Source organism: Amblyomma americanum, chromosome 2, assembly GCF_052857255.1.
Source record: "Amblyomma americanum isolate KBUSLIRL-KWMA chromosome 2, ASM5285725v1, whole genome shotgun sequence".
Classification (NCBI taxonomy): Eukaryota; Metazoa; Arthropoda; class Arachnida; order Ixodida; family Ixodidae; genus Amblyomma; species Amblyomma americanum.
In genome coordinates, this window is record NC_135498.1 from 140762890 (window position 1) to 140786800 (window position 23911).

The window sequence follows — 23911 nt, forward strand, 5'->3', positions numbered from 1 at the left end:
GGAACCCATTAACGCTACAGTAGGATCTCGATGATACTATTCCAGTTGATACGAACTTTGGGATTATACGAATTCGTAAAATGCCCTGGTCAGACTGCATTGTGTGCAATGGGCAGAAATTTGGATGTTACAAACAACTCTCCGCCCCACTGCGGATGATGTGAACTTGCGGGCCGTGTCCGCGCCCCCTAGCAGTAAATACTTGCTACATGTATATCGCCGACGCTGCAATCACCAGGCATGCACCATGAGCAGTGCGCGGCAGCACGTGCCCCGTACACCGTCGGCGTTCCAGTCACCAGTCGTGCGGTGCGCACCGCGAGCAGTGGGCGGCGGCGCACTGCCCTATGTCGCTGTTGTCACGAGTTGGCGGTGGTGCAAGGCTGTAAGTGAATTCCGTGAGCTGAAAATAGATTTGCATAAACTCTGCACTCAAATTTTTGTGCGTTTTGGATGATACGAATATTTTTAGTGACCCCGTGAGATTCGTATGATTGAGATTCTACTGTATCACATCATACCCTTAAAGCGGACCTCAAGTGTCTCTCATAATGCTATTTTATATGCCATTGACTGCAAACAAACCAGAGAGCATTGAGCGCTCCAGATGGAGGGCCACACACACACATACACAGATGGCATGACCTGGTGCATGTCCACCCTTTTTGGTGACAGGGCTGGTCAGCTGCTGTGCCTGGCGCTGTGCCTCTGCTCCCTGGGCCGGGTGGCGCAGGGCGATGAGGTTTTGCGGAAAATGGTGATTGATGGCTGCACCCGCTTCTGTCAGGACCTGCACGCAGCTGACCCAGATGCCTGCTCCTTCGAGGTAGGTGACTTCACGTCTCCAGCAAGTCACTTTGGAGTGTGATGCTTAACATCAGGTTCCTCTAGTCCGTCCAGGGCAAGCTTTTATTGGTGATAACTGAACGAGGTATGCTCTCCAGCGCAGCCAGCATTGATGTTGCTACTGCTATCTTAACTGTTCAGTTCCCAGCATTGCAAATTCATGATATGCAGCAAGAAGTAACTGTCAAACCAATGACACCACATATGAAGAACACAGCGCAATGGCACTACAGGCATGGTATCCCAACGAACACCAATAGCAATGTTCTGACTTTGGATTGATTGTGATTTGACTTCCGTGGTGATCACGTTGCCAGCGTAACATCGCAAAACTTTGGAAACTGAAACAGAGTTGCGATTGCTTCAAAATGACTGCTCCATGGCACTGCTTTGGGCCAGACAAATCACGGTATTGCATTACATTCGAGTAAATATGGTGCATTGACCTCATAGCCAGGACATTGGTGGCACCCTTGGGATGAGAAAAAGGCCACGCTCTGTACAAGTGTGCATGCTGTGTAATTCTGTTCAGCGGTGCTTAACATCTCCTTTCAGTGAATGGAGGCCGGCCAATCTTCCTCTCGGTCAGTGTAGTATGTAGCAGGAGCCAACATAATCTGAAACCAAGGAAAGCATAGGCAGATCATGCTAGATGGATGTTACAATTCGACAAAGTCGAGGGTGTTTGCGTTCATCATGACTTAACATCGAGGGTGTTCGTCTGCATCATGCCAACCGTAGTGGTGGATGTGGATTGTCTCTTTTAGAGCACAGCTCTTAGGTGTCCGTTCCTGCATTCTGTATTGGCGTCAGCATCAGAGTTGTTGGCGTAACCGGTTGCAGAGTGAAGCACCACCTGGAAGGTGGCTGCTGCAGGAAGATCCCGAAGGGCGGCTGGTAGCGTAACCTGCCACCTGCCAGGGGGTGGCAGATGGCATGTGAAGAGCTGTGCTAAAACTTCGCATTACCGACTCTTGTAACGCATTACTGACTCTTGTAATTCTCAATTTTTTTTTTAACTGCAAGTGCCGCGTGGAAGTGGACCTGACCTGGAAACGGGGTAGTAGAGGTGAATCTACTGGGGGCATGAGGATGGCCAGAACTGAGACCCCCTCTGTCTGCTGTGAGGACTCAGAAATGGAGGAGATGAGGAGGCTATTAGGACATATACTATGTAGTATATGAAAGAAGATAGCAGTCTTTGATACCAAGAGAAGTGTAGGGAAACGCACCTAGACAGCCAGAATTTCACACACCTTGAAGAATTGCAATATGTGGCCGCTACTAAAAGCCACCTACACATCTCTAACATAGTGAGGCACTTAACGTTAATGCAGTTGAAAAATATACCATGAGAATTCTAGTAACGAGCTTACCAATTTTCAGATTTTTGATGTCTGCCAGAGTCACGCTGTAGTTTGAACGAAATTTTTTTTTAACCTTAAAAGCCTATTCTCAGATACTACCTAGAGTCAACTGAAGCACCCTGTGCATTGCATAGTGCTGCTATTCTCAATGTTTTTAGCCTCTGGATACACCCGCAGCTTTCCAAAAAGGTTGAGTAACCCCACTTGTCTTGACATTTACCTGTTCCTGCCTGAAAAAGGTTTAAAAAAAAGGGCATGCAGGTTCACAGGCTCTGTAATACGATTTTTGAGCACAGCTGCTGCGGCAGTTTAACTGTAGGCGACCGCTTATGGAACACGCAGTGGCAAATCGAGGTGGCTCTCTGTTTTGACCTGGGCAGCGTGCACAGCATTCCACCGCCAATGAGCCTCATCTTGGGCGAACGATCAGCGTGTTTACAGCATACGCAACTCTGGCACCATCTTTGGTGAGCGATACAGGCATTACTGATGATGTCATCGGTGAGCAGGCAACGGCGCACACTACTTCGACTGCCACTGCACAACCTGCTTTCACGCAACCACCATACCCTGCTGCCCCGCTTTCCTCCTCGCACTCCCTTTGCTATTGCTGTCTTTCATCCTCAGCTGTGCTTGGTTGCACCAATGACGAAGCACACCACTCAACTCGGGGATCGGCATCCAAGAGCTGCGCTCTAAAAGGCCCAAATTCAGTTAATGATCTTTCTAACAGCAGGAAGAGAACGACAACACAGAAAGGAAATAACGCGAGACATGAGGCTGCTAAAAGCATTTACACCATGAATATCGTCGAAATAAAGTGGGTAAAATGGAAGGCGGGAGCTGAGACGTGCGTGGATATAGGTGCTCAGGGAACTGAAGTAGTACTCTTATGGAACTCTGCAGATCCAAGTTTGATGATAACCCCTGGGGCTATATCTTTTGACTTTTGGAACCTTTGCTTGACATAAAAAAAATATTTTGTTCCAACCTGCAGGTGGTTGCTTTGGTGTTCTGATTAAAATATAGGGAACTCACTGACCATCCCCGTGGGAGCACAGGTGCGGTGTGTGTGCGCCAGCCTGGTGGTGTGCAGTGCAGCCCAGAGACTGCTCTCGCTCTCCAATGTGGAAGAGCTGCTCCTTTGGTTCGAGAAGAAGCGGCAGGAGGACCCACAGGTGATGACCTGGCACCCAGCGTAGCCCGTCACTGTGCCTCTCACTAGATGAGGGGCCGTATACAACGTTTGGAAAGCAAGTGCAAGCACTTTGTACTGACTATATAAGAAAAGACAAGAATCGGATGAGTTTAATCAGGGTTCCGCCAACTGGGAAAACTTAGAATTGTCAGGAAAATTGACAAGTCTGAAAAGGGCAACCAGGCCTTACATCTGTAAAGGAAGGTGGCAAATGCCAGTGTAAGAAGGCTTAACTGCTAACTTGTGATGGCATTGACGCTGGAGTTGTTTGTAGTGTGGTTTCTGTTTCGTATCTGATGGTGACAAAAATGCCGTTTGGAGGCTCGATCTTCATGAAAAAATGTGCATGCTAGAATTATTTAAGCTGTGCCTTAAGGGTATGACGCAATGGCATTAATGGGCTAGTGCCCACATATGCAAGATTGGTCGTCATTCTCGACTTTACATTCTTAGATTGCAGGGAGTCCTTATGCCACTCCTGGGACAGTGTTGCAGCGGTTAAGTGATGCACCACTGCCTTGTGATGGCAGGCGCTGTCACCAGTAGGGCTTGAGAGACCCCGGTTTTTCTTCCCGAGCAACCTCTCAAGGCCAATCAATAACTTTAACTGCCTCCTGGCGCAGTGGCCATGTTCTGATGATGTCACAAGTTCACGTGACCTGGATGGCAGGTGGGCCCCCCGCTTTTTCGCTCGCGTCCCGTTCAGTTTTCTACTGAACTGTCGTGTTAAAAGATGGTAGGAAGGAGAGTGCTCGCTCCTTCCCACCTGGCTTTTCTCTTTGTCTGTGTGACGATCATTTCGTTGGGACTCAGGCTATGTCCTCACCTTGTGCCTGTGCCATGGTCAGCTCCTCATGAAATCCACGGTTGCAGTAAGGGATGTGCATTTTTGCTGCTCTAGCATAAACCTGCTTATGGGACTAGAACGCAACTTTTGACACTCCTGTAACAAAGGTTTTAACGCGATAACATTACAGCACACATTCGGCGGCAACCTCGAGGGTGTGAGAATGAAGTTCTGTTTGGCAGGAGTGAAATTCCCATTGGTCACTGACGATGTAATGTTACAGGCTCTGGACATAGCAGAGCTAGCGATCCGCGGCAGGATGCTCAACTGCTTGAACGACTTCCTGACTAACCGCACATTCAGAGTCCGTCTAGGAGCAACTCTGTCAATGACATTCACCTAAAAGAATGGCGTACCCCAGGGATGCATTTTAAGTACAACACTCTTCATAGTAAAAATGAATTCTTTGGCCAAAGTAATACCCAAGTCCGTAATGTATTCAGTTTATGTAGATGACCTACAGATAGCATACACTTCTTCCAGCATACTGTCCTGCGAGAGACAAATACAAATCACACTATATAAACTGGCTGCTTGGGCAGAGAAAAATGGATTCAAGTTCTCCCCTCAAAAAACAGTAGCTGTTCTGTTCTCATTACGACGAGGCCTACAGGCCAATCCCAACCTGTGCTTGAATCAAACCACACCGCCAATCAAACAAGAACATAATTTTTAGGCGTCACTTTTGACAAGAAACTTACATTTCTACCATACATTAACAACCTTAAAAAGAACGCATCCCAAGCCCTCAATGTATTAAAGGTACTCTCGCGAAAACGGTGGGGGTCCGATAGAGCATGCCTATTACAAATATATCGCTCTTTGGTGCGCTCCAAGCTGGACTACGGGTGCATAGTATATGGTTCAGCAAGAGCATCCTATTTGAAACGACTGGACCCTGTTCATAATCTTGGGCTGTGCCTATCAACTGGAGCATATAGAACATCCCCGGTAAATAGTCTTTATGTTGAAGCTAATGAGTCCACACTAGAGGATAGAAGAGTCACACTTACATGCACGTAATCCTAATAACCCGTTCTCTTCCTAAACATCTCTGCTATCCCATTGTTACCAAGTGCCCATCTAGAAGATTATTCAATAATAAACCACATTTTATCAGGCCACTAATAATGCGCTTTGAAGACAGATGTTAAGAGTTAGCAGTGCTGGACGCCCTACCGAATATTGCACAAAGACATGAATATCTCCCACCATGGTACAGCCTCCCTACGGTGTGTGACTTCACACTGACACACGTGAACAAAGAGGAAATTCCACACGAGCACATACTGCAAGAGTTCTTTGCACTACAAGAAAAATATGACACCTACACTGAATTTTACACTGATGGCTCAAAAACAGAAAGTCATGTCGGAAGTGCAGTAATTCAAGGAAAAAACGAAAAAATGGTGTGATTGCCACAGTATGCATCAGTATTTACTGCAGAGTGTCATGCCATCTTTGTAGCCGTAGAACAAATAGTAAAACAAAACATAAAAATAGCATAATTTACACCGATTCACTGAGTATGCTAAAAGCGCTGCATTCTACAAACGCTGCTGAACCCATAATAGGAAAAATCATACATAACATAGTTAAAATTACAAAGCAAAAACATAACATTATATTCTGCTGGGTCCATAGCCATGTTGGAATTTTAGGTAATGAGAGAGCAGAAGCTTGTGCAGCACAAGCTCGAATTGGTCATATAAAACAAGTTAACATACCACAGAGGGATTTTTCTAAATTACTGCACAGTAAACTCAGGAATAAGTGGCACATGGGACGAACAGACAAACAACAAACTACACTCTATAAAGTCCGTTTTGGGAGAATGGAGATCATGTAAACATCAGGAACGTTTTACAGAAGTTATTTTGTGTCGACTACGCATTGGACACACACACCTTACACATAACTTCTTACTGACAAAAAAAGACAAACCTCTCTGCGAAATGTGTGGTGACAAACTCACGTAAACCACATTTTAATTGTATGCATAAAACTGGAACAACTGAGGAAAAATTATTTCACAACATTCTACAATGAATACATCCCACTACACCCCATGTTACTTTTGGCTGATCAAGCACTGGTTGATTTTTCAAGCATTTTTAAGTTTCTCAGAGAAGCCAATGTTTTAAACAAGCTTTAGATATACTAAAAAGCATAACCTTTAATAAAAGCTCTAACCGTGTGTTTGGTGCATCATAGCCTCAGTTGCTTCTGTGCCATTAAAATCAATATAACTAACTAACTGTTACAGGCTCTGGGCCAACTAGTGAGGAGCATGATGTCGCACCAACAACAACCGTGCAACCACCTAAGTTGAGTGTGATGTCACATGGAATCGAAATTGATGAAGACATCAGGTAGATTGTGATTATAGGATTGCAACATGATTCAGATACATTATGACATGTAGGAATGTGAACGATGATCCATAACAGCGCGACAGACGGGCAGAGAAGAGAGGACACAACACAGAACGCTGTGTGTTGTGTCCTCTCTTCTCTGTCCCGTCTGTCGCGCTGTTATGGATCATCGTAAGCACCAAGTCGCCCAACAAATGGTATTAGGAATGTGAAAAAAATAATTGCACTGAACAGAAAATTGGAGTGAAATGGGAATCGAGCCATGTTCGATGGACGTGATTAAGGGAGGTCTTGTGTGTTTTGTTATGAATAAGAAAATAGCTATCAGATGAAATAATAAAAATTTAAAAAGTAAGAAAAAGAAATAAAGAACGGTGTACATGTCTGCCAAGTAGCATGCAAAGAGGACTCCAGGCTGTTGAAGGAGCCCATTAGTGCTATCGCGTCATACCCTTAAGGCGAAGCTTAAGTGTCCCCTGGGTTTTTTTCTCTGTGCACTTGTGAATGAGTGTGAATTGTGCAGTGCCAGGGCACGGCCCTGGCAGTGGGACTGCTGGTGCGCACCCTGGTGGAGAAGGCGCACCCCAAGGGGCCCCTGCTGTGGGCCTCCCTGCTGCCACACTGGACAGAGACGCTGCTCTCGCAGGCAAGTGTGAACTCGCCTGTGTGTGTGCTGAGGTGCCCTGTGTTGTCCACTAGGGTGTGGAGTCACTCTGACGTTCTTCCATTTGCCTCGTTTGGCCTCACTGTACACAGCAGCATGGCCAGCATGAGAATGCAAGTCACTCTTTCTAGCAGCTGCCACATTGGGCTGCTGAACTGAAAGGGGAAGAGTGTGTGCAGTAACCAACAAGGTGAGTGCTGTGATTCAGGGTGTATAATTAAATATGAAGTCAATAAAAAATGAATTTGTCATTGAAGTCTTAGTTCCCACTGATTTGCATTTCTATACATTAGTTGTGTTTTAACTTGGCGCTTGCGACAGTCAACAAGTGCAAGTGGAACTCCAAAAATGAACGGAATCCTGTCAATGCAAGGAATGAAGGTCTGTTTAGGCAAAGTATATTTATTGACATAAGGCGTGAGGGGAGACTTAATGCAGCAGTGATGATGATGTTCATTTGTCAGCCCAGGCTAATTGTAGACACACCCAGCATTTATTTCCTATCATTCATCGCTTTAAAAGTCACTGCCCATAAAACAAACACAAGGCAAGTCTTCTTGTTTATAAAACATAACCAATAAATGAGGAAGCATGTAGTCATTCATTGCTTCCAGTTATGCTGATCTTATGAACAGGGTAACACAAAGCAACACTCTTTGAAGTGAGAGTTGCTCATTTGCTGTGCTAATTTTTTGTCTTGATGTTAGCTATAAATGACTTTCTTTCTCCCCATTTTATTTGAGTCATACATGTTATATTGCTAGCTTCAAGTTTAGTCCTCAGCTGTGAGCATCCATCAAGCTTATAAGCAAAATTGCTTTAATTCGAACACCATTAAATCGAAAATCCAAATAACTCAAACTGCTGGTGCTGTCCTGGCTAACACCCTTGTAACTCTGTGGCGTTATATGCTCACTAGTTCAGATGCTATGATGGGTCTTACACCAGTTGGTTAATTTGAACAGGCTCCCGAAGGGATGCCTTGTCCAGGTATGACTGGCACGGCAAATGATCGGCCAAACAATCGTGCTCAAACCTGAATTCCTTCCTGCAGAGCTGCTCGCGCCCCTTTGACGTGTGTGCAATGACAGGCATGACTACGAATGGATGGCTCCATCTCTTCAAGAACAGTCACACTGCATAATTTCGGTTTTGCTTTTTTGAGCTTCACACCAGCTTGCATCAGCGGGTGTGCTGATTGGCACATAGCCGGTATTTTCTATCCCCGTTTTTTTTTTTTTTCTCACTACTTCAGCACCGCTGACAATTTCCGTCCACGTGGCTCTTCTGCTCTTCCAGTGTGCCAAAACTGCACGCTGGTCCCGTTCGTGGTTTGTGTGGTGAGGCCTCCTCACACATGACGCAGTAAGGGAGCACACCGCGGTGCTGCAACGTGAAGGGTGCGGGAGCCCCTTAGCGCTTTGAAGCAGTTCTGCTTCTATGTTCTCGGCAGTGCGCACACAATAAAGCATTGATGGAAATGCAAAAAACAGTCTTTTTTGCACTGTTCTTATTTTTAACGCAAACAAGTTGAAACAACTATTGCCCACTCTTTCACCAAATAAATTTACCATTATGCTAACGGTTCTTGTTAGTTTTTCGGGGTCATTCAATAATTTGAACATTTTTTTTCGGTCCCTTGAAGTTCAAATTAACAAACTTTTACTGTAGTGAAACCGAACACAGGCATAGCCTTTCCTTCAGGTATGTCAGCTGTTCAGTTTTTGTAGTTCTTATCATCGTTTCTGAAATTCTGGTAATTGAGATATACAATAGATTCCCGTTTAGGAAAACTACTTAAGATGACTTCTCAGATAAGATGAACAGTATGAGGACAATTGGTTGGTTTATCATAGGATTCAATGTTTCGAACCGTTTCGCACTTCCTTTAGTTAAGACAAATTTTTGCGTGACCGCAAACCACAGCGACCCCACAAAATTGTACTAATGGGTACACATGGCACTGCTGAGGAAAAAAAAAGTAAAATAACAAAGGCTATGGCTAAATATACTTTGGATGGACCCGGTACATTTTTTCCAGGTATGTCGCACAGATTCCATCAATGTTTTTCAAAGCCCGATGTATCACAGAATCTTCCGATAGGTTCTGTGTCACAGATGCGATACTGTTTCCTTCTACTATTGGTCATAACAGGGCAAATTCGAGTTGAAATGATTGTATAAGTGTGGGTCGTACAGTGGCATAGCTTTTTACTGACTGCTTTACCCGTACCAGCTGCCCGAAATGGGGCGATTGGAATTTGGTGCACATAGTACTTCAAGGGTACCAGCAATGAACTGCTTGGGCTACTTACTCGCATTGCAAACATCATGTCTTCCGGCTCAATGCCGATTGGCACATGCGTCTAAGATGCAACGACGGTCAGGTTTCAAACTTAGCCGTAGTTTCTGCGACACTATCAGGGATCCCTTAGAAGAGCAGGTTATTCCTTCTTGACCAATCCTCCAGATCGTGAAGGCATGATAAATGAGGGCACTGTTCTCATTTTAAAGCGAAAGCTTTACTACTCCCCTCAGTAACTTCTTTGCCGTATGCGTGAGTTCGACCTTTAACGGAGGAGAAACACGTGATAGCTATGACGTCACTCAGCTGCCGCCGCCACTGCCGCAACCGAGTGCTCACCTCTGGTTTTGTAGACTGTTGGCGTTCATTTTGTTCATTGGCGTTGTTGTTCTAGACACGGATGATTTGAGGTATAAACGTGTGTAAGGGCGGCAGGTGTGTGGGCGGCACCCTGTTTTTTAGAAGGAAATGTTTAAAAAAATAACAATAAAAACAATAAAAAATAAATTCGCGTGCTGCCACTGAGCGTTGCAGTTTTAGCACGATGGGCAAGCACTTTAATAGCTACACGACTGGGAGTTTGCTGCGGCGGGCAAGAAATTTAACGTGGGTGAGAAGTTGTTTCGACGATGGTGCATCCAAAAGGATGCATTGAGGAACACAAGCTGCAAAAACCCCACTTTCCGAGGCAAGCCGTGCAAGTTCCCTGAACTGGAAGATGAGCTGCTCTGCTAAGTGATGGAAGCATGGAACAATGGCTATGTGTTGACAGCAGACATGTCGCACGACTTCTTGTCGAATGAACGTGCATCAGAGCACAGCACCAGCTCGGAGCCTGAGTACTCCGTGAGTGATGGCTGAACATAGAACAAATGCTGCACATTCCCTGATTGGTGTGTTTTTACTTAAAATATTTTTTTTCGCACATCGCGTGTATGGGCTGCACCCCGAAAATTGGCCCTCAAATCTGGAAAAAATGTACAGCCCTTACACGCGCTTATACAACAACTGGCTCCTTGGGTCAGTGGACGCCTCAATCACGCTTTGAGGTACGTGGCGGTGGTGAGAGAGTGATTTGGGCTGCATGCATTAGCACTGACAACGTTGTGGCAGACACGCGGCACTGCAGCAATAGGCCACAGCGTTCATTGGGTGACCAACCTCTCTCGATCAACCATTAATTTTACTGCCACCTGCCAGGGTGGGAGGGCGGGTGCACACTGCCTGTCCAGTGTGCACTGAATGCACCCAACTTTACAGATGCCAAGCCGTGTCTACTTGCCATATACACCACAGCTTTTGCTCTCTATCCAGGTTCAGGAGTATTTATACGGTAGCTAATTTTTTACTGCTTGTTCGACTACTTCCTCAATTTTGGCCATAGGTGGTGAGTTCTCAGAATTATCAGCAAGGGACTTTACCTTAGTCTGGTTGTTAAACCAGACATGGTTTGAGCGAACGCCTCTTGTTTTTGTTTAAGATCACCTAATGCACCCATAAACTCAGCGTGGCTCGAGTCAAACTTAGATGACAGGTCCTTGAGTGTTGTAAGCAGTTGGTTATACTGTGCGTTAGGATCATTGGAAGGTCTGGGATTCACCTCAATGTCACCGCAAACCAGTAACTTCTTTGCCAATAGTACACAGTCATATAAAACATTGAAATAACACATTTGAGCATGAAATAAACAGCAAAAATATTGTTTGATTGCTTGCAGAAAAGTGATGGTTGTTTATCAGCCTGGGCGTACTAGAACAGAAATGGGTTGGTGAGAGACAAACGTGGTGTCACCTTCCTGCTTGGGTGGAACCTGGACCTTCGATTCTTTTGTAGTCTTCTTGTGGTACTGTCGTTGGTGGTGCTGCTGGCTAGCCACTGATGGGGTGGATGCTGTTATCCAGGCAGGGTGGATAGTGCACATCATCATGGTCAAAACTCAATGCTGATAACTGGTGAAATCTCTGAAGCTTCGGACGGGAGACATGTTCCCTGCAAAGTGACGAGCTGCATGTAGGGCAGAAATGAGTTTGTGAGCAACGAACACATTGTCACCGCTATCCCGTACCCTCATATATGAGAAGGGAGTTTTCCCTAATCGTTGTGGTTTGTTATCACAGAGCCCATTTGCAAAAGGTTGCTGTGGGCACTGGCTAATGTGTGTTCCTGCTGACGCAGAATCAGCCAACGCTGAGCCGACTGGCAGCACTGCGGGGACTGTGCGTGATGCTGGGGGCCAGCGGCCCTCTGCCGGTCAGCACCGAGGTGAGTGGGTCAGCTGTGCTTTGCCGCAGCCTCTTGACGGTGTTGGCAGGCATGGGACAGAGGCCTGCATGCCCTCCCCAGAACTGACCTTTGCCAGGCAGTTTGTCTGTGAGCAAGCAGCAAGCCACAATGACACGCAGTAGCCATTTGTCAGAGCACGTGTTTCTTTGTGACCCAAAAAAAGGCTTTTTTTTTTTAGCTGCTGATGGGAGGAACTCCCGGATACGCAACATTGGCAGAGGTGTTTGCGCAGAGCAGGTGAGGGAGGGGGGAATGGGGGGGGGGTAGGATGAAGAAGTGCGGCACATGGTAGCTGGAAGAAGGAGGCACAGCTTGGTATAGAGGCACAACGCAGAGGGTGAGGGATCTGGCATCTGATGCATGGTGCAGCAGGATGGAGTGCCAGCTAGGGCACCACTTGGGGAGGGTGAGAGGCAGTACTGAGGCACAGCACTGTGTGGACAGGGGGTGTTACATTGCACAGTATAGCAGTTATTGCTGGTTTCTTGCATTGCGCAGAGAAGTGTAAGCATGTTTGTTTTCAAGGCCCATTAAAAAGCAGGGAAGGCATTTGTTTTTTTCTTTCTCTATTTATATGTTTGTTTGTTCACTCTGCCGTTCATTCATTCATTCATTCATTCTGTAGGTGATGCTCAGGTCAAAGTATGTGTGGTTGTAATGTTAGTACAATACTGCAACCACATGTTGCAAATTAGTGATGCAGGGAAATGTTAATACAGGAGGTGAGTGGCCAGCACCCAAGTGTTCTTGCACACCGTGGGAAGCCTTGCTGACCTGACACTGTCCACTTGACTGTGGTACCTTCTAATACATCATTCAAATTCATCAGCAGTCTTGTGGAAATGATGGCAAGCAGGCCAACATACCAGTCGCCCTGAAGGCAATTAGTAGTTCTGCATCCCTAAAGCTGCCTCCTGGCAGCAAGGGACTAGGCGAGGAGTGCATGGCCAAGTTGGAAAGCTTGCAAAATGCCACTGATAGGATTGCTTTTAAGAAGACAGGCATAGCGGACTTTTTAAAGCAATAAAAGCACCTCTTTTTGCCAGGCTATAATTTGTAATAGGCCCTTTGCAAAACTCTAAAGGTCAGCTTTTCTGCATAACGAAAACCCCTTTACTCTGACGGCATGGCCTCTCTGTTCTAGAAGGGAAAATTTGGCGCTGCGCTGAGGACTATTCCAGATCTTACTTACGTTGTGCATGTACCTGGCAAGCACCCAGTTGGCACAGCTACATTTCACCTTTCGATTTATGCAAAGCAGTGGTTTGACAGAACAGCACTTAATCGCTTTATCACAACGTCAACACATGGCAGAGACAGGCAGGAAAGGCACACGGCATTATTCTTACTATTGATGTCTTCAGTGCCACGCCTCATTCCTGCTCCCCAAACCGGTTGGGGAGCCATGGTGTAGAGGTTTTCTTGTGCAGAGAAGCTACGTTCAGAGTTGGCAGTGGGTCTAAAGGGGAAGTCGACTTGCTGCAATTTTCGGATGCAAGGACCACAATCCGTGCAGCCGTTGGGTGTGGGCTGTACCGTACGGTAAAATATTCCCCCTGCTAGCACGATTGCTGACAAGCAAGTTATGCTTGCTTTCCCACACAATGTTCTCACATTTTGTTTTGTATTGTTAACCTGCCTATTTAGATTATCATTCTTCACTAGTTAATTTTGTCATGTGGTCTGAAGTTATAATTATACTGGTTGCCTTGGTGGTATGGTGTGAAAATGACACTAGCAGTATTGTAAGAGCAGTTCAATGTGAAGCAGTACTAGTAGTGTTCCACAGTTATATGTTCAACTCTTTTGTCCAGTTTCAAGAGATTGAGAGATCCACTCAAGATGACTTGGGATGTTGTGTCGACAATTCTGCAAGCTCATTTTAAGCATGCAAGTGCTGAACAGTAATGTGAGAACACTCCTGGGTACGGTTATTAAATCAGCTTTCTGGAGGTGCTCTTTTGTTTTCTTTTTTAGGCAGAAGAGTATTCAGTTGCATTCACTCTTTGAGTACCTTGATGAAGCTTGCACTAGAACTACGGTTATGCAGCATTCTGTTTGTCTTTTAGCTGCTAGGAAATCTGTTTCCTTCCAGTAAAGAAGCATTGGCTGAGGGCGTGTAAACCACAACTAAAGAGGGTGCATCATTTAAATCATGCAAAGCACTTTGAAAATGTGCTGGGTCAGCCCTAACGTTGAAAGTTGTTTAAATCAAGCACAAGTACAAAATTAGGGGAACGCTTAAGCTCCGCCTTAAGGGTATGATGTGACAGTGTTAATGGTTATTTTGTGCTCTCTCTCTTAATTAGTCCATCTTTCTTATTACACACACTCACTAGCATACATCAGTGGGCACACCGGACATACGTGATACACCACAAATTACACAAGGTCTTCCTTTGACTAAGTCGAGTGAATGTGCCTCAGTGGCCTGGGGATAGTGTGTCTTACTCATAGCCCAAGGGCCATGACTTTGTTTCTGAACTAATTATCTCGCTTTTCTTTTCAGTGTTATTCATTTACTTACATGTCATCATGACGTTTGGATCATGCTACAACCTCATAATCGCAATTTAACTCAGGTTTTAGTCATTTTCCATCCACAGATCAATGCGTGACATCGCGACTGTCTTGACCAATGGGGATTTCCTCAATATGCCAACACCACACAGCTATGGCAGTTTCTCTGTTGCGTAAAAAGCCACAGTGTGAGTTGGTGGGAAATGCCTGCCTAGTTGAGAGTGCAGGCGAGAGTGGCCTTTGTCGGAGGCTTGCCAACCTGTCAGGCTGCTTCTCCTCCGCAGGCAGGGGATGAAGAGGAGGCAGCAGGCAGCAAGCAGCGCAGTGCTGAGCGCCGCCAGATGCAAGAGCAGCTGTTGCGGCTGCTGTCGCGCTGCTCAGCGCGGGACGTGGCGCTCGCCAGCTGTGCTGCATGGGCACTGGGCCACCTGAGTGCCGGCAGTTCACATGGGAGGGCAGCAGCCACATCCGGTCAGTGCATGTCCACAACAGCCCTGCAGGTTCTGGAGAGAGAGGCTCTTTCGCTCCAGAGCAAACAATGCAGTCGCACTAACTTACTAACTCTTCTGCTACCATGACCAAGATCACTGTTTTTGATAGGTTTCGGACATATACATTTTTCTGCAAAATATGTGAAGTGTAGAAAAACACAGTGTGCATGAAAATGATAGCCATAAAATGTGCTTTGAAAAAAGCTGAAAATTAAGAAAACAATTGTATTGACACGACAGTATTTCTTGCAGAAAAAATATTTAAAGTATTCTGGAACATACAGAATGTTTCAGATTTATTTATAAACTAGCCACAAAAGGTTTGAAATTGTAACTCAAAAACTTTTTTAGCTGGAAAGGTGGGAGAGCTCAACTTCAAAAAATTCTTTTCTCGCTTTAAACAAAAATTACCTCAATAAAAATGTCAGAAATGAAAGGTATTAAACTGTTCTACATAACCCGTTCTTTGTATTTTAACTTGGACCATCTCAGGGTGAAACGATCTAGTGTTTTTGGCTCAGGATGCACTTTTTGCAACTTCAGTATTACTTTTACTTCGATGTACGTAGTTTCATCACCTGTAACATTTGTTATAGGTACTAGACATCTAAAGAAACAAAACGGCTATTTCTGAATTCCTGAGAGCAAGTTGATATTTAAAACAAAAAATGACAAAAATCGTACATTTTCATATATTTTTATTTTTAAAAAATATTTATGCCATACAAAGTTGCATGCTCCGAATTTTATTGAAAGCCAGAATCTATGCATATGTCAATGAAAAAATTGTAGGGTGTTTTCTAAAAATTTGAATTTTTTATTAACTATTGAGCAGTGTCTGGTTTCACACCTTTTCTAAATATTCAAACTGCCCTCACCTCACAAATAATTTTTTCCGGAAAAAATATTTCAGGCTTTGATTACGCACAGTAGGATAAGTTTCCACGAATTTTTTTGAACAAATTGGAGATGGTCAAGCACAACGTCTGGGATGTTTGGCGGGGACTGACCCAAGAGTTAATGCAGTGAAACCACATAATGGCATATAGGTAAAAGTGGTAAAATTGTGCAACACAGTAGAATCCCTCTATAGTAAAATTACTTTCACTCCCTCCTTTATCCCTTCCCTTACGGCGCGGTTCAGGTGTACAACGATATATGAGACAGATACTGCGCCATTTCCTTTCCCCAAAAACCAATTATTATTATTATTAAATTACTCGCAGCAGCAAAAATTTTTACTATATCAGGGTCTTCATCAGTTGTTGGCGATGGCATAGCTCTGAGGATACTCTCTGGTAATTAATTGGCTACTTACAAAACACAGTCTTGGTTTATGAAAGGAACACTTACAGATACCTTCCATCCTGCTCTTATTGTCCCTTTATGTGATTCATCACATTTATGTTATCATGTTTTTCATTTTGTTTACGTTTTGAGGAAGTACTGCATTTGCACAAATACAATGGAGCAACATATATAACGCGAGTTTGATTTCATGTGAAAACCAAACTTTTGCGTGACCACAGCGTCATTTTCCGCTGCCTCAGCGTTTTAAGAGGCAACAGATAAGAAGCGCGCACAACACAGTCGAGGTGCGGCATTGCCCCTCATGCAGTGCCGCTGCGCCTCAGCTTCTTGCTACCACTTTCCTGTGCTTCGCACTGCCGTACGGTGAATGCTCGGCCTTTTCTTCGCTTCCCTGCACATCACTGCATTTTTAAGGTCTTTTCTTTTTCAGCAAACCGCACCTCCTTCATTTTGCGTTCACAGCCAGCTTTGCTTTTTTTTTTTCGTGCGCTGCGCGCTTTGCCTCACGGTCTCACGAACTTTAAGAAGTTGGCTTCACCTCACAGCTTCCAAGCATGGTGGTGAAGTAACTAAAAAAAAAAAAAGCACCGTTTTATTGTTTTCGGTATGCATTCACATCCAAATGTCGGCCTCAGGCGTGCCGCGTTGTCATCGTTCCGGGGACGTGCGTCGCCACGGCCAGACGTTCTTTCCTATAACCGTTTTTTAAAATCTGTACTATAACCGAAAAAAAAATATACAGTCATCAGTGGGAGGCGAAATGGGACCGCAGTTTCATTTTACTATATCCAAGGTTATTAGAGTGCGGTTCTACTGTATAGCCGAAATTCGTAATATAAAATTTTCCCAGAAACTCACTCTGGAGAAGCAAACTTTAATCAGCGAAAGAACGGCAACTGGAAGATAGCTTTTCTTTGGCTCTGTTTTGAAGCCGCTTTTGGCGATTGGGGAGGCTGTAACAAAACCGAGCGGAAAACATCAGTTACGTTGGTTTCCACACGAAGCACCGAAGCACGCGTTTCGATGGAGGTTAAACGCAAAAGGCGCCCTGTGCTGTGCGATGTCATTGGACATTAAAGGTCCCCACCTGGTCAAAATTATTCTGGATACCTCCACTGTGGCACCTCTTTCTTCTTTCACTCCCTCCTTTATCCCTCCCCTTATGGCGCGGTTCAGGTGTCTGTCGATATGTGAGACAGATACTGTGCCATTTCCACGCAGTTGTGGCAGGCGAGTTGCCGGCTAGGGTGGCTTCCTCGCATTACGGCGATGTGACACAAAAAAAAATTAAACATCAGGAAGAAAGCAATCGACATTTTCCCCACCTCCGATCCCTGATGGCTGACAGGAGCAGAAAATGGCTGCTCGAAAGCTACAGCAACCAACCATGTCGCTGGTTCTGGGGTACTGTTGATGGGTGTGAGGGGCACAAACTGGTGCAGGCTGCCTGATTACCAGCTGTTATCGGCGCTGCATCTTCTTCAGTGCTGCTGCAAAATGCGAGAAAAAATGGGCAGTGCCTTAGCTCGGTCATGGCAGGATATACGTAGCAAAAGGTATGTTTCCCTGGCTGAGCTTGTTTTCACATTCTCTTTTGTTGATTCCCGTCGACTGATGTCTTCCATAGGCTCCATCTCGGCGGCCGTGCACCGTCTATTACGCTCGGCAGTCTGGCATCTCTGTTTGGCTAGTTGTTCCTCTCTCTGTTCGGTCGCCTCCGCTGCTCTCTTCGCCTCCGCTGCTCTCTTCGCCTTCTTTTGCTCATTCTCTCTTTGTTGAGCAGCCAAGTGCCAGGCGACAGCCTCAGGATCGGCAGAGTTAATCTTCTCTTGTCTATACCGCCCTTCAGCTGCGGCTGGACTCTCCTTCTCTGCATCCATGTCAAACATTGTGAGACAACCGCCCATTACATCTCTTTTATACGCAATGCTGCGCATGTGACGCGCAGTTCCAATGATAAAGCGGCGTGCGGCGAGGCAGCAACGAAGCGCGCGGCTCCGGTGGTGGAGCGGGCACGCGGCCTTGGCGACGGCGAAGCGCACGTTGCACCTGCTGCTCCTCTCCGGTTGTCATGGTAACGGCGCATGCGCACAACTTTGCTCTCCCAGCCACCGCGAAATTCTCGACGGTAGACTAGTGCAGCTCTCGCTACAAAAACGTGAACTGTGGTGCGAACACTTGCCGCACCACCACTAGTCACCTTTGTAGTGAGGGAAAGCCTGCTGCCTGCCATCCGAGTGGGCACAGCATGGCTCTCGGCAGTTCGATGTATCCGTTTTATGGAAAACCACATTTGATCTATGCAGTAAGACATGCATGTATTTGCTAAAAATATTTAGGAACAGTTTGATATAGCTAATACAGTAGAACCCCGCTATAGTAAACTCGGATATAGTAAAGTGAAACTGCGGTGTTATTTCACCTCCCTATGGACCTCCTGCATGTTTGCGAACAAACGAGGTGGCGCTACAGTGGCAGCAGGCTCACAGTAGGCAAAAAGACGGGGAGTGGCGTCGCGGAGAGGTGTTGAGCGCGGGTTTTCAAGGCTTGTCTATAAGCACGTTTTCAGTTTCTGTGAATCACAGCAATGTTTGATGCTTTCAACTTAGTAATTTCTCGAAGTAAACGAGCTCGCATTGGCCACGTGCGGCGTATTCATAGAACTAGTTCGCCACTGTGTATTGTATATATTATAATGGGACCGACTGGCAGGAGTTCAAGCAGGGCAGGGAAGAGGTAGACAAAGTGCAGCTGTGACTCTCGAGTGACGCAGAGAACTCGGACGCAAGAGCAGGATCCAGTTCTTCAATAAAGCCTAGGCATTCGCCGCGAAGAATAGACGACGGGCAAGAAAATGGGCTGGTGACATAGATGGCGCAGTGGCCGTCGGAAATCGTCAGAACGGCGAATGGAATCAGAAGGCCCTAATGGCGGGTGGCGGTGGGTGTGAAAAGAACAGGGCTGCTGAGGGAAGAGTCGGGGTGGAGCGGAATGAGGGCAGAACAGAAGGGAGGTATGTCGGTGTCGGCGGCTACTAGAAGCTTAACGGAGCGCACAGGCACGTCACACAATGACACATTACACACGGGAGAGAGCTCAAGTTCAGCACGGGCACAATCAATCACTGCGCTGTGGGTCGAGAGGAAGTCGCAGCCAAGGATGACATCGTGAGAGCAGGCGCCGAGCACAACAAACTTGATTGTATAGGCGACGTCGTTAATAGAAACGCGGACCGTGCAGGCTGTGATGGGGTGGATGCGCTGAGATGTGGCCGTACGCAGTGAAAAGTCAGAGAGTGGTGTTGTCACCTTACGAAGTTTGCGGGAAAGGGCATCACTAATTACTGACATGGCAGCACCCGTGTTGACTAGCGCGAGAACGGGCACACTTTCGACAGACACCTCAATGACGTTAGCAGGAGGAAACAGAGGACTTATCGAGTTCGCAAAACAGGCATTTCTTGCCTCCGGAACTGCGGCATTCAATTTTCCTCTGGGAGGGGCTCCTGGTGGCGGAGCATCGGAGAGAGCATCGGTGGAGGTGCTGGGTAGCAGAACTGCAGCAACCTGCTCTTGAATAGAACAGCGGATAGTGGGCGCGAGGGATGGCGCCAAGTCGGGTGGAGGGCAGACGGGGTCGGGAATGTGGTGCAGCAGAGAAAGCTGGCGAGCGACTTCTTCGCGGACGAAGTCTTTGACCTGCTGCATGAACAGGGACTGCTCAGAAGACGAGCCACCAAGCGCCAAGCCAGCGAGACCCTCTGCAGACGCGCTGGACTGCCGCGTAGTTGCGCGTTGCTTTCGGAGTTCGTCGTAACTTTGGCACAGCTGGATGACGGTAGCGACGGAGCTGTGGCAGCCCTGCTCACCTATGCTGAAGCAGTCGTCAGTACAGGGCGCTCGCCCACCTCTGCCGCCTACTGTAGCACAGCCCGGCCTTTTATGCTCCGCCGCCGTCCATGCCACCGCCGCCAGCCCCGTATCGTTGACCCCGCCGACACCCTACGAACCCTTGGCATACTGACGACAATTGACCAATATGCAACTCTTGCGGTCTCCCGGGCTACGTCGCACGTCTTTGCCGTCAGCAATCTGCTCGTTCTGGGGATGCCGTGTGCACGTTCCGCTACGATTCTGAGCCGCCCTTGCATAATCTCTCTTCTGGCTCATCTACGCATCGCTCCCTGTAACCTACTCGCCGCTCGCCTTCACCTCGACTACGTTCCATCTCTCTGATGCTCTGCCACCTGCAGCCCCTCCCAGAGAAACAGAAAGCATTTCTGCCGTTGATTTCTACTCTAGGCATTGGATAAAATAGGAAGTTTTTGACACTCTTCTCTAGCCAGAATGATTTTACTTTGGGACATCAGTGAGAGGAAGTGCTGGCGCTGTTTCGGTGGAGCAGACATGCACTCACCGTTTGTTTTCACACGTGTCGCGCTATGCGAAAAGTGGGGACAGCGTCGTGTCCCCGATCTCCGCTGTCTCGATTAAGCGCTGTTCTTAGCCGCAGGATCACGCACCAGCCAGGCCAGCTTCTCTCTCCCCTTGTTAATCTGGTCGATTTGGGGATAATTTTTGATTTCTGGAATTATTTTCTTTCTTAGCCCTCAGGTCTTCTGTTTCGTGACGAAAAATTATAGCAAAATATTCAGTAGAAATTTATAAATTGCACTTTCTAGATGTGTGGTTGTCGAAAATTGTGAGGTAATTTCTTTGATTTCTTTGAGGCTTTCTTTGAGTTCAGTGCCACATTTCTTTCACCAAAGCGCAAGCGAAGAGGCCAAAAACGAGGGAGTAGACGCTAAGGTTTGTTTTCTGACCTTTCACATTTTCTGCAATTGGCATCACTCACATCTTTGTAATTTTGTAACGCATGAAAATAGAATGATTCTATTTGTCGCAAACGATTCTTGAGTCATTGAGTGTGATAAATCTCTCGATTTTGTTTCCTACATGTGCAGTACTATGTTAGTTATATTTGTAAAAAACGTTTTCATGTAACTATGCATGCATAAATACATGATCATCTAAAAAAAAGAACTAATAGCGTCATCATACAGAACTGCGCTTTGTGAACATGCTGGCATAAAAAAAATTGCACACTTTCTACTCAATTATTTAAGACCTTGGGGTGACTTGACGAGGGTGTTAATTATAGTTACCCAAGAACTGCACCAGGTATAGCTAAAAGTAAAATGCATTACTGAAACTAGCGTAGCAATTTCATATTTGCACCAAGTTTAGTCACATATCGCATGCATGAATAACGAAAACACTTTTCATTGCTGCGTCCCCTCTCAATCTTGTCATGTGTCTGTCAGTAGCACACCTGCGGCTGCTTCTTTCCAAGCAAGCTTCATGATCATGGACTACATCATGAAATATGACACATGCATGATGCAATGAAAAAGCATGTGGCTTTTAGCACACTTAAGGTACGCTATTCTAATCACGCCAACGTGATCGCGCAAAAACTTACCAGACTTATTTCTACTCGAATCAAATAATGACGTCGGTCATATTAAAAAAAGCAATTTCAAGTAAATATTAAATGCCATAACGCGGCATTAAAACATGCTGTGCTATTAACAAAAGAACGCATTCCGTGGGGGCGAGTGAACCTGCCGGCGCCCTGTGCGCACCGGCTCTAGGTTATAAAGACATGCGCAGCTACATATGTACTTTTTTCCTTGTGCAGTTATAAGTGCACTATGCTGATGTTCAGGTGAGTGGACGCAGTAACTTGCATGCTATTAAGTACATTGAGTGGCAGTGCCGATCGACTCCCAGACTTTGCGCTTTACTACCATGGCCGATTCCCTGTTAGCCAGTTTCCTGATGTGGTATTTATCTGTGAGAAACCTATCGAGGCTAATTTAAATTTCCTTTTATGCTATTACGCGGATCCAACAGGGATGCAGCTGCAGCCGCCAGTAGCTGCGGAAGGCACGGGCAGGTGGAACCTGTTTTGCATACCAATGCGAAAGTCGCTGCTGACATCAGCGCCACCGCATCTTCGTGACGTCGCGGGGTGAAGGAGGTCTTTCGCTTGGTGGGAAAAACAGGTTCCGCCTGCCCGTGCCTACCGCATCTGTCGGAGCTACCGGCAGCTACATCATGCCTGCGCACTGCAGAAGCAGCATGTATTGACCAGCTGCGTCACTGTTGGAACCGCGTAGTAGCGTAAAAAGGAAAATTAAATTAGCCTCGATAGGTTTCTCGCAGATAAATACCGCATTAGGAAACCGGCTAACAGGGAATGGGCCACAGTAGTAAAGCGCGAAGTCTGGGAGTTGATCGGCACTGCCACTCAATGTACTTCATAGCATGCAAGTTACTGCATTCATTCACCTGGAACATCAGCATAGTACGCTTATAACTGTGCAAAGAAAAAAAGCACATATGTAGCAGCGCACGTATTTATCACCTTGAGCCGGTGTGCACTGGGCACCGGCAGGTTCACTCGCACCCAAGGAATGTGTTCTTTTGCTAACAGCACAGTATGGCTCACTTTATTGCATTTAATATTTACTTGAAACTGTTTCTTAATATGACTGATGTAATTATTTTATTCGAGTAGAAAGAAGTCTGGTAAGTTGCGTCAATCTTGCATGGTCACTTTGGCGTACTCACATGCTTTTTCATTGCATCACGCATGTGTCATGTTTCAGGAGGTAGTACATGATAGCCAAGCTTGTTTGGAAAGAAGGAGCCGCAGGCGTGCTGCTAACAGACACATGGCGGGATTGAGCGGGGACGCGGCAGTGAAAATTGTTTTCATTATTTATGCATGCAATATGTAGCTAAATTTGGTGCAAATATGAACTTGCTACTCTAGTTTCAGTAATGCCTTTCATTTCTAGCTATACCTGATGCAGTTCTTGGGCAATTATAATTAACACCTTCATCATATCACCTCAAGGTCTTAAATAATTGAGAACAAAGTGTGCAATTTTTTTTTATGCCAGCATGTTCACAAAGCCCTGTTCTGTATGATGATGCAATTAGTTCTTTTTTTAGATGATCAGTACTTATGCATGCATAGTTACATGCAAACTTTTCTTACAAAAATAACTAATATAGTACTGCGCGTGTAGGGAAAAAATCTAGAGATTTATTACACTCCTCAATGCCTCAGGATTCGTGACAAATAGAATCATTCTATTTTCATACATTACAAAGTTACGAAGGTGTGAGTGATGCCAATCGCAGAAAATGTGAAAGGTCAGAAAACGGACCCTTTAGTTTATTCCCTCATCTTTGGCCTCTTTGCTTTCGCTTCGGTCAAAGAAATGCGGCACTGAAACCAAAGAAAACCTCAAAGAAATTACCTTGCAATTTTCGACGGCCGCACATCTAAAAAGCGTAACTTACATATTTCCACTTAATATTTTGCTATAATTTTTCATCATGAAACAGAAGACTACAGGGCTAGGAAAGAAAATAATTTCAGAAATTAAAAATTTTCACCAAATCGACCAGTTTAGCAAGGGGAGAAGTCCGCCTGGCTGGTGCGTGATTATGAGGCTAAAAACAGCGCTTACGGGACACACAGGAGATCGGGGACAGGACGCTGTCCCCACTTTTCGCACAGCGGACGTGTGTGTCAACAGACGGTGAGTGCACATCTGCTCCGCCGAAACAACGCTAGCACTTCCTCTCACTGCTGTCCCGAAGTAAAATTATTCCGGCTAGTGCAGAG

General features: G+C 45.9%; 1 protein-coding gene across 1 annotated transcript in view; it reads left to right on the forward strand.

The window, feature by feature from the left end:
* Positions 1-23911, forward strand: part of LOC144121831 (focadhesin) — a 283349-nt gene that overhangs the window by 196696 nt on the left and 62742 nt on the right. Inside the window, exons 24-28 of the mRNA XM_077655244.1 lie at positions 676-826; positions 3275-3391; positions 7157-7279; positions 11778-11864; positions 14690-14876. Coding sequence (XP_077511370.1) covers positions 676-826; positions 3275-3391; positions 7157-7279; positions 11778-11864; positions 14690-14876 — 665 coding nt within the window. The remainder of the gene's footprint in view (positions 1-675; positions 827-3274; positions 3392-7156; positions 7280-11777; positions 11865-14689; positions 14877-23911) is intronic.